Here is a 10249-nt window from a genome sequence, read left to right on the forward strand (position 1 = left end):
TGAGTATGCTGGGTGAGAGAATGCAAGAGGGAAACAATCAGCCTGCAGAGCTAACAGACCAGCTTATACAGGGCCTGTGTGTGAAGCGGTAGAGTCTGGAGTTTTCTCTGAATTTCAGTGAGGGGGAAGGAAGGTAGCATTAAAGGCTATTAACCAGTAAGACACCAAGATTCAATTTATGTTTTAGATAATTCTGGAAGTGCTATGTAGAGCGAGTTAGAGGAGAGCAAGACTAGCAGCAGAGACTTCCCAGGAGAGTTGGGAAAGTGCTACATAATCTTGGTGAGAAATGGTAGGGAATTAAGGGAATGGTGAGGGAGTTGAGATAGGAATGGGAAGGGAATGAAGATAGTGGTGGTGGTCAGAGCTTCATGTGCATTTGAATGGCATTCAGAAAGGGAGAATTCAAAGATAGAGATGTATGGATTTGGGGATCATTTGCCTACATGTAGTGAAGCTGCGAACTCGATACAATGGAAAACGTGAAAGGGCAGTGAAAGTGGATGGCCTGACATGTGGAGAGAGAACTGGGAACACCAGCATCTTAACTGTTGTTTTGAATGGATGGTTTATGAATGGACAGGTTAGGGCATGGGAGAAAAAAGAAAAAAAAAAAAAGAGACTGTAAAGGAAATAAGGAAATTAACAAAGGCAGACAGAAAGGTATCGAGAGCAGAGAGAGTTTCAATAGCAAAGATGGTTTTAATCATATCATACTGCAAAGAAGTCAAATATGATAAGGAATTAAATGTGTTTGTTAGATATAGCTGCAAAGCCGTCTTTGACTTTTTCCAGAACAATTTCAAGGAAGCTGTAGTGTAGAAGTCCGATTGCAGTGGGTTGAGTGTTAGATGGGAGGTGAGTGAATGGATTTACTAAGTGCATAACACTGTCAAGAACTTGCCTGTGAAGGGAAAAAGAGGGTCATTAGTTTTGTTTTTGTTTTTTTGTTTGTTTGTTTGCTTTAAAGGTAGATATGGCTTGAGCAAATTTAAATGCATACAGAGTGAGCCAATAAAGAGAAAGAGATCTAGTGAGATGACCTCCCTGAGGAGCAGGTGAAGCACAGGTGCAGGCCTAGCCTGAAAGAAGAGGTGGCACTTCTGTCTTCCACTGCGGCAGGAATGAGGCCATGACAGGTGTTGGTGATGGTTGGGACGCAGGGATGCAGAAGCGTGAGGGAGTTCCATCATGCATAATTGCCTCTGTTTTCCCTCAAATAGAACTTATACTTACCTACGGTAAAGAAGGGGTGATGTGGAGGCTTGAGAAGGATGGCAAATTTGTTTTTTGTTGTTGTTCTTGTTGTTTTGAGACAGGATCTCACTTTGTCACCGAGGCTGGAGTACCTTAGCCTCCCCAGTAGCTGGGACTACAGGTTCACACCACCATGCCTGGCTAATTGTTGTATTTTTTTGTAGAGACGGTGTTTCACCATGTTTCCCAGGCTAGTCTCAAATTCCTTGAGTCAAGCAGTCCGCCCACCCCAGCCTCCCAAAGTGCTGGGATTACAGGCATGAGCCACCATGCCTGGCCACAGGAAGTTGTAAAAATAGCCACTTTGAGGAATAAATGAGAGAACAGACTGTGCACATGTACATTTTCTGGCCAATATTGAGATCTCAGTGAAGAGCCCGTGATTGTGTAGTGGTAGAAACTTGTGTGTCTGTGGGATTCCTCCAGTAGCACCCAGAAGCTGAAGCATAGGAAAGGCCATTGGCCCTGTCCATCAGGTTTTTAAATACATCTTTTTTTTCTAGGGATTCTTTGAACTAATACCACAGGATCTCATCAAAATTTTTGATGAAAATGAACTAGAGGTAAGACATAACATTTTATGTTGAAACAGAAATTTCGAACCCATTATTTTCCTTGTTTATAATTTGACATTTCTTACGTAGCTTCTTATGTGTGGACTGGGAGATGTGGATGTGAATGACTGGAGGGAACATACAAAGTATAAAAATGGCTACAGTGCAAATCATCAGGTTATACAGTGGTTTTGGAAGGTAATTTGAAACTTTTTATTTTCGTAAATTACTTTTTGATAGATTGAATCATATTTAAGTCAACTCTTGATTAACTATACTGGTGGATTACATTTAACTGACACAGAAAAATATACAGACCAGCAAAAATGATCTTTGATTTTGTACCGTATCCATGCACCTTCTGGGTCTATAACTATTACTAGGTAAGTGAAATGTTCAGAAAGTAGTAAGCGGAATGACAGGCTGAGACAGGCACTTAGTTTTCTACTAAAGTAGGGACTCTGAAAGAACTTGTAATAACCTGCAGGGTATTCCTAGGGACTCCTGGGTGGCTCTTTTAAAATGTCTCATAGAGAAACGTGTATGCCATTCAATAATATTAATATAATGTGTTTTTTGAGATGGAGTCTCGCTCTGTCTCCCAGGCTGGAGTGCGATGGTGCAATCTCAGCTCACTGCCACCTCTGCCTCCCATGTTCAAGCAATTCTCTCGCCTCAGCTTCCCGAGTAGCTGGGATTACAAGTATGCACCACCATGCCTGGTTAATTTTTTTGTATTTTTAGTAGAGAGGGGGTTTCACCATATTGGCCAGGCTGGTCTCAAACTCCTGACCTCAAGTGATCCGCCCACCTCAGCCTCCCAAAGTGCTGGGATTATAGGCATGAGCCACTGTGCCCAGCATATAATTTTTAAAAGTCGTAAGTCACAACTCAGGAGAAATTTTGTTACTTCATTAGGTTATAATCCCATTCTAAAAAGTTGCCATGTAGCCTTACAAATAAAGTTTTCAAGAACTTTATAAACCACCCATAAATAAAAATTTAATTAAAAGAAACATCCACATCTAGTAAGGGATTATTAATATTCTACCTAAATTTTGATAGCTTATGTTTCAGGATAATTTGTTTACCTTTTTCCCAGTGCTGTTCCCTAAATGATGTTTTTATCTTATTCAGGCTGTTTTAATGATGGATTCGGAAAAAAGAATAAGATTACTTCAGTTTGTCACTGGCACATCTCGGGTGCCTATGAATGGATTTGCTGAACTATATGGTAAGGATTTTCCATAGATCATTAAAAAAAACGGAGTGATGCCTCTTGTCTTTTTGATGGCTGATGAATCCTCACGCTTCCATCACTTACTAACATTTAGCTTAATTTTAAAAAGAATTAAGATTTTGAAAGATACCATTAGAGACACTGGAGTAGGCTAAAATATATTTACACCTTCTAATCAGATAATAAAGGGGAAAACTGGAAACATCAAATGACCTGGGTCACTTTCCCTTCTGTCACTTCAGAGTCTATGCCCAGTATGCGTCAGTTACAGAAAAAGTATTACCTTGGCCGGGAGGGGTGGCTCACACCTGTAATCCTAGCACTTTGGGAGGCCGAGGCAGGCAGATCAGTTGAGGTCAGGAGTTCAAGACGAGCCTGGCCAACACAGTGAAACCCCGTCTGTACCCAAAAATACAAATATTAGCTGGGCTTGGTGGTGCGCACCTGTAGTCCCAGCTACTCGGGAGGCTGAGGCAGGAGAATTGCTTGAACCCGGGAGGCGGAGGTTGCAGTGAGCCGAGATTACATCACTGTAGTTCAGCCTGGGTGACAGACTGAGACCCTGTCTCGAAAAAAAGAAAAAGCGTTACTTCTAATGTGATAGTTCAGGATAGCATTTGAAGTTTCACAGAATGTCACTAAGTGTATTTAAGTTGAATACCTTTAGGGAAATGCTGGACTGAACAAAGTTAAATGGATTTCTTCAGGACTTGTGTAGAACCTTTACTGTTAGAAGAAAACAAAAGCATTGTTTCCCAAACTTATTTGATCACGAAATCTTTTTTTTTTTTTTCCTTTCAAGATAGGGGTAGAGAATCTCATTAGGCTACTATTTTTCATTTCCTGGGGGAAGCGCCAGGACTGGGAAGAAGACTGCACATATCTCTTGATTTTTAGAATAGTTAATGCAGTTTTCAGTAAAGTAAGATTCTATGTATTCCATCAAATTATTTTTCAGTTGATGTATAAATCTGGAGGTGTGTTTGGTTGAAAGTGCCATTTCTGATGCAGATTGCAGCAACTGTTCTCACATTGATTCATATTCTGTTTATTGGAATGATATTTACTTGCTTTTAAGGATACTAATAATCCAAGAGTAAATCTTTTAGAGAGGGTGTAGCTGAAGTGGGAGCCCTACTCGGAACAACGAGTAAGATGAGGATTGTCCTGGGGATTAGAAGTCAGGACTGCTGCCTAGGAAATTGCTGAGCTGAATTTGTTGTGCAAATAGAAGCTGACCATCTGATGGGATAGCTAAACCCTTTCTTCTCCATGGCAAGTCTGGTCAGCTTGCCAAGCCTTACTAATGTGTGTTTGCAGAACTGATCAAGCAGCTGCTACTTCTCTACCTAGAGTAACCACTCAAAGTGGTCAGCTTTGCCACTAACCAATTCAGTCATTCTTTGCCTAATTGGACTTCATAGCCTCTTTCTTTTTCGTGGCTTCACCTGATTCCCCTTCCTCTCTCTTCTCTGCCTTAACCAGTTGGTAGTGAAAAATAAAGGCAGGGCAAACAAATGCCCCTTTCCATCTCTGGCCTCTCTTCCCTCTTTTATGTAACCCAGCCCTATAACCATCCACTGATTTCATGCACTGTTTGAAATTTGGGGCAAATATGCCACACAGAGAGCCAGAGTTCTTTGTGTTAGAATATAAAGTCAAATTCTTCTGTATTTATAGAAATAAGTTATTTCAAAATGTTAAAATTTAATATTAGATAGCCAATAAAAAGTATGTTAAGTTGGTTAGGTGCAGTAGCTCATGCCCGTAATCCCAGCATTTTGGGAGGCTGAAGCAGGCAGATCACCTGAGGTCAGGCGTTCAAGACCAGCCTGGCCAACATGGTGAAACCCCATGTCTACTAAAAATACAAAAATTACCTGGGTGTGGTGGCACACCCCTGGAATCCCAGCTGCTTGGGAGGCTAAGGCACGAGAATCATTTGCACACAGGAGGCGGAGGTCGCAGTGAGCCGAGATCATGCCATTGTACTTCAGCCTAGGTGACAGAGTGAATGGCTTGTGGCCAGGAGTTCAAGACCAGCCTGGGCAACATAGTGAGACCCCCATCTCTACAAAATGAATTTTTTTATAAGTTAGCCAGGCGTGGTGGTGCACATCTGTAGTCCTGGCTACTCAAGAGGCTAAAGCAAGAAGATCATTTGAGCGCAGAAGCTTGAGGCTACAGTGAGCTTGAATCATACCACTGCACTCCAGCCTGGGTGGCAGAGGGATACCCCATCTCTAAAATATAAATGAATAAATAAACCAGATTAGTTCCCTGTGTGTGTAGGTTCTACAGTAGAAAAAGTTTTGATATGCCTGGAGATCCCTGTAGAGAGTAAATGAAACCAAATAAATTCTTCCTTATAGGTTCAAACGGACCACAGTCATTTACAGTTGAACAGTGGGGTACTCCTGAAAAGCTGCCAAGAGCTCATACGTGGTAAGCAGTTGTTTGGACCTTGATAAAACAAAGCCTCAGAGAGTGAGGTTCCTCGGACTGTTAGTCTAGCTACAGCAGGGCTAGTCTCCTCTGTGTTATGTCGGTGGCAGGTATGGATTAGGGGTAAGGAGGAGTTGGTGACATTAACCCAACAAACGTGTGTTTTGTTACCAAGTCAGCCCAGGCTTGAAGTCCAGGTAGCTGAAGATCAGAGAGACCCATCTAAACTGAGTGCTGAGTGATGGGCTGTCCCAAGAGGGGCTAGAACATTCCATTTTGGAGGTTGAAATGAAAGAGGAACTCAGACATTTGGAAGATGTGGTGGGGGCAGGACTCCACAAGGAGTCGTGCAGAGTATCCATGCCCAGAACCCAGTCCTACATCTTCCTTCTACCCCTGGTGAAAAGACGTATTTTGGTGGTGTTGGCACATCCTCATCATGAATAGCAGCGTTGCTCTGTTTGCCGCTATTTCAGTGTCTTTCAGTGGTACCTGCTTTTTCAGTGTCTTTCATAACCAGTTCCTCTCTGTTCTTTCAGTTTTAATCGCCTGGACCTGCCACCTTATGAATCATTTGAAGAATTATGGGATAAACTTCAGATGGCAATTGAAAACACTCAGGGCTTTGATGGAGTTGATTAGATCACAAATAACAATCTGTAGTGTTTTCACTGCCATCATTTTATAACCAAAATCTTGACTTAAAATTTTCCAGGGAACTACTAAAACGTGGCCACTGATTCTTCCCAGATCTTGAAGAAAATCGTATAAAAAGCATTTGAAGAAATAGTATAACAGCTTATTTTCAATCACTTTTAAATAATGTGTTGCATTTACACCGTTGTTTCATTCTGTCTTTAGAGTTAGGTGCCTGCCTAAAGCCAGGCACTACCACGCCTGGCTTCAGAGTTCACGCAATAGGATATAAGTCCGGTATGACTTAAATAGTGAATTTTGTCCTTAACATTTACCTCTTGTATAGTATCTGCCAGGCAGTTTTTTCTTAAACTACTGAGATGATAACTGTGAAATATTTGTGATAAGTGTCATGTGTGAAAAGTTTGATGCATTTTGAGATGGAAAACTGAAATTTGAAAACAGAAATACTTTACTATTGAGTAAACTACAATATATTTAGTGCTACTCGCAGCTATTTATTATTTTGTAGACCTGCCTTACGCACCTTACTGCCTAGATTTTTGGAAAAAAACCTTGGAAAGTGTGTTACCTATATTTCCAGCCAACTCACAGAAAAACTGTTTACTTCTTCACTTTCAAAGTATTTGGCTTTTGTTAATATGCAGCTTTTACTAAACAGGTGGTTCATAAGACATGTGAAGCAAATCCATATTTGCAATGAGTAAAAAGTATTAAAGCCTTTTTCTCTTGCCTGCATATCCTCTTGACCATTGGCATAGTCATCACTTTTTCATTTTAGTGTAGTTAGAAGAATTCCTTCTTCAAACATTAAAGATCCACAAAGCAGTATTTCTAAGTATGCCTTGAAGAACTAAATGAAGTGGATAGCACTTGCCTTTACTAGACATTCTTTACACTTGTACAATTATGTAGTAAATGTATGTTTACAGGGTTTATTATGTTTACAGATTAAGCTAATTTCTGTAGTCGCATTTTTATATTTTTAGTATCACTCTAGTAAAAAAAAACCAAATGATTTGTTTAAAATAACCAAAGAGTTGTTATAATGCATAATTTGTATTAAATTTATTACTATTTCTTATGCCGTTTAAAAATACTGTTTACTATGAAGACAATGTTTTTATTACAAATCCAGAACTGTCTAGGCAAAATGCTACAGTTCGAATCTTCCTTTAACCAAACTCAAGTACATAAAGACCATGTACATGTATTCATCAAATATTTATTGAATGCTGCGTGCATAGCGCTGTGCTATGCTCTGGGGTAAGGGTTGTCAGCTTCAGAGAAGCTGAGTCCTGATCCTCAAGGAATTTGCAAATGTGTCGATGAATTTGTAAAACAATCAAAAGTTAGGGGTAAGCAGAATAAGGCAAAAGGGAAAGTGTTCTAGGTTCCAGCACACCTGCAAAGATAAAGTATGCCAAGACTGTATTTATATTTCATACTTACATTGTTTCATCCTTATATTGGAATGATTATATAGAAAATGCTCTTAAAAAGATGAAACCTATTTCTCAGTATGGTATCTTGGTGATTTAGGAATAATTGTAAATATATGTTGTGAATCTTCTTAAATATATATACACCCTGTGAGAACTGTAAAAAGTACCTCTGGTTCTTGGTTTAAGTTTTGTTGGGGTATAACATGATGTGTACTCATTAGCACCTGATAGAAATCTGAAATACGACAGTAGCAAAACCACTTTCTACTTTCCAAACACCACATCATCAGCATGGTTTGGGGGAAGCAATTCACAGATTAACATACCCTGCGTTTTGTCTTCACCATTGTCAACCAGCAGTCAAGGATGAGCACCAGGTATAGTCCTGGTTTGATCTCTCACCAGCCATGTGAACTGAAGCAGCTTACTTAACCTCTCTGGATTCATATTTCTTCATCTGTCAAATGAGAATAATCATGCCCACCCTCAATGCCATGCCAGATTGTCATAAGTTCCAGACAGATGAGAAAGCAAAAAGTACTTTGTAAAGTGTTATACAATCAGAAGGTGCTTTGTGCTGACCATCAGATTGTGTCAAGTCAGGTGTGCAAACTGACCACACTCCCAAAGAATCATTTAAAAGTAAAGTGACTTCTAAGAGACAAGGAAGTAGGAGCATATCTGATATTAAATTCATAAATAAATATAGATACACATGTCTATATCTGTATATGGATCTTACCATCATAATTCATTTTCTTCGTATCAGCAAAGTAATAGTAATGTGGGCCAATGCATTTTGGAAATGTCTTCATTATGTAGAATGGAATGTGAAAATTATTTTTGTTAAAATAGGATTTTGCTGCAATTATTTAAATATTATGTTTGTGAAGTATCTAAGCATGAGAAAATACAAAGCTTTCTTTTTATCTGGCTGATACTCATTTGGATGATTCTGTAACTCATAGAACACGGTGTTAATGAGACCAGACTCACTGCCACCAGTCCCCAGCTGCAGACCTTCATCCCCTTCGTCTCCCACTGGGGGCTCATGGTCCGGAAGGAATGTGTATCAAGCAACACAGGCCCTTGTCCCATATAAAAAAGTGTCTCAAATGCATTCTACTGCTGGACAGTCAGTAGAATCATTTTCATAAAGCAAGGACATCCTATGTTTCTGGAAATTATAAGCATATAACTTTAACCTACATCTAATTAAAAAACTGTAACATAAAATTGTATTACAAATACATTTCATCAGAACTCAAATTTAAATGGTGTTTGTTTTAGGTTTTTATTTATAATACTGAAGTTATTCCATGTAAGTATCAAGTTAAACACAATTCATTTTGATTATAAACTGTTTGACTTTTTAAAATCTTCTGATATGGTAAATATATATATCAAGATTGATGTATCAAAATTTATTGCACACTTTAAAGTATAAAATCATTTTTTAAAATCTTGAATCCACAAATAAAGTTTATTCTGATTAAAAAAAACATAGCTGTGGTTCATTATAAAATAGGAGTGTGTCCAAGTCAGTATGCTGGGTGATGTCTTCTGGTCTAGTTCCTTACAGCAACACGTTAAATTCTCAATGCAATCCTAAACTTATTACCTGGTGAACTAACATGATTATAAACTCTCAACCACAGATAATCAATTTCCACTTTACAAAAAGGTCATATGCGTAAGTCTGGTTGTTAGTGAAATATCCAGAAGATAAAATTAACAGTTAAAAATGGACTGGATTTCAGGCACCTTGCTGCTGATCAGAGAAGCCAGTCTTGTAGCCAACCACTATTTATAACATCATTTCTATGAGAAAAAGAGTTCCGAGTGTTAATTCAGAACGAAGTGTCTTTTCCTCCTTCCTCTCAGGCATGAGAATTAGTTTCCCAGTTAGAAGGGAATCCACTCCCACCCACTCAAGCCAGCCTGGGAAGGTGCTGTTCCAGCCCCACGTTTCTGCCACAATCCAGACCATAGCTTTTAATCTGGGGGGCTCAGGCCATGGCCCTCTGCTTCCACCCTTCCTGTTCTAGGCAGCTTGGACAGCAGCTAACCCACACTATGCCCCACTTGTACAAGAAGTCCTTGCTTTGCTGTCCATCATGGCAAATATTTATTTTATAAATGATATTAAACTAAGATTAGAATGTCAGGACCTCACTATGAAGAGTCTTAGTAGATTTTTGTGTATTTTCCTTGAAAGTTAAAGCCTATCACTACACTAGCCTTCTGCTTCTGTTCCACTCATCTCTTCCCCTGCAGTGCATCCTATACAGTACCTCCATCACAACCAGTGTTTCCTTCTTAGCACACAGATTTGATCAGGTTGCTGTACTGCCAGAAAACCTGAGAGCTCCCCAGAGCCAAAAGCATGAAGCACAAACCCATCAGCGTGGAGGTTGGCACGGAGTGCAGTCCATCCTCAGCCTAAGGTCTCAGTTCCACCTTCCATCATACCTCACTCAGGCGCCCTTGGTTCCCCTCCACATCAGAGTCCTTCCAGCCCCTAATCCCGGCAGACTCAGTGCCACCTGAGTGCTTTCGTTTCTCATGTCTACTTGAATAAGTCACTCCACTTTCTGGACACTGGAAAGGTGCGGTGGCCTCAGCAGTTGGTATATACTAGTGTAGAAGAC

At 39.8% G+C, this 10249-nt stretch overlaps 1 protein-coding gene across 4 annotated transcripts in view; it reads left to right on the forward strand.

Annotated features, from left to right (window-relative positions):
- NEDD4 (neural precursor cell expressed, developmentally down-regulated 4, E3 ubiquitin protein ligase) overlaps positions 1–9092 on the forward strand; it is a 90811-nt gene extending 81719 nt beyond the window's left edge. For all 4 annotated transcript variants that reach the window (XM_011940536.1, XM_011940537.1, XM_011940538.1 and 1 more), the window contains 5 exons: positions 1761–1820; positions 1902–2009; positions 2949–3045; positions 5424–5496; positions 6036–9092. In XM_011940536.1, coding sequence (XP_011795926.1) covers positions 1761–1820; positions 1902–2009; positions 2949–3045; positions 5424–5496; positions 6036–6138 — 441 coding nt within the window. In that variant the 3' untranslated portion in view covers positions 6139–9092. The remainder of the gene's footprint in view (positions 1–1760; positions 1821–1901; positions 2010–2948; positions 3046–5423; positions 5497–6035) is intronic.
- Positions 9093–10249: the final 1157 nt, after the last annotated feature.

Source organism: Colobus angolensis, unplaced genomic scaffold (assembly GCF_000951035.1).
Source record: "Colobus angolensis palliatus isolate OR3802 unplaced genomic scaffold, Cang.pa_1.0 Scaffold19, whole genome shotgun sequence".
NCBI classification, from domain to species: domain Eukaryota; kingdom Metazoa; phylum Chordata; class Mammalia; order Primates; family Cercopithecidae; genus Colobus; species Colobus angolensis.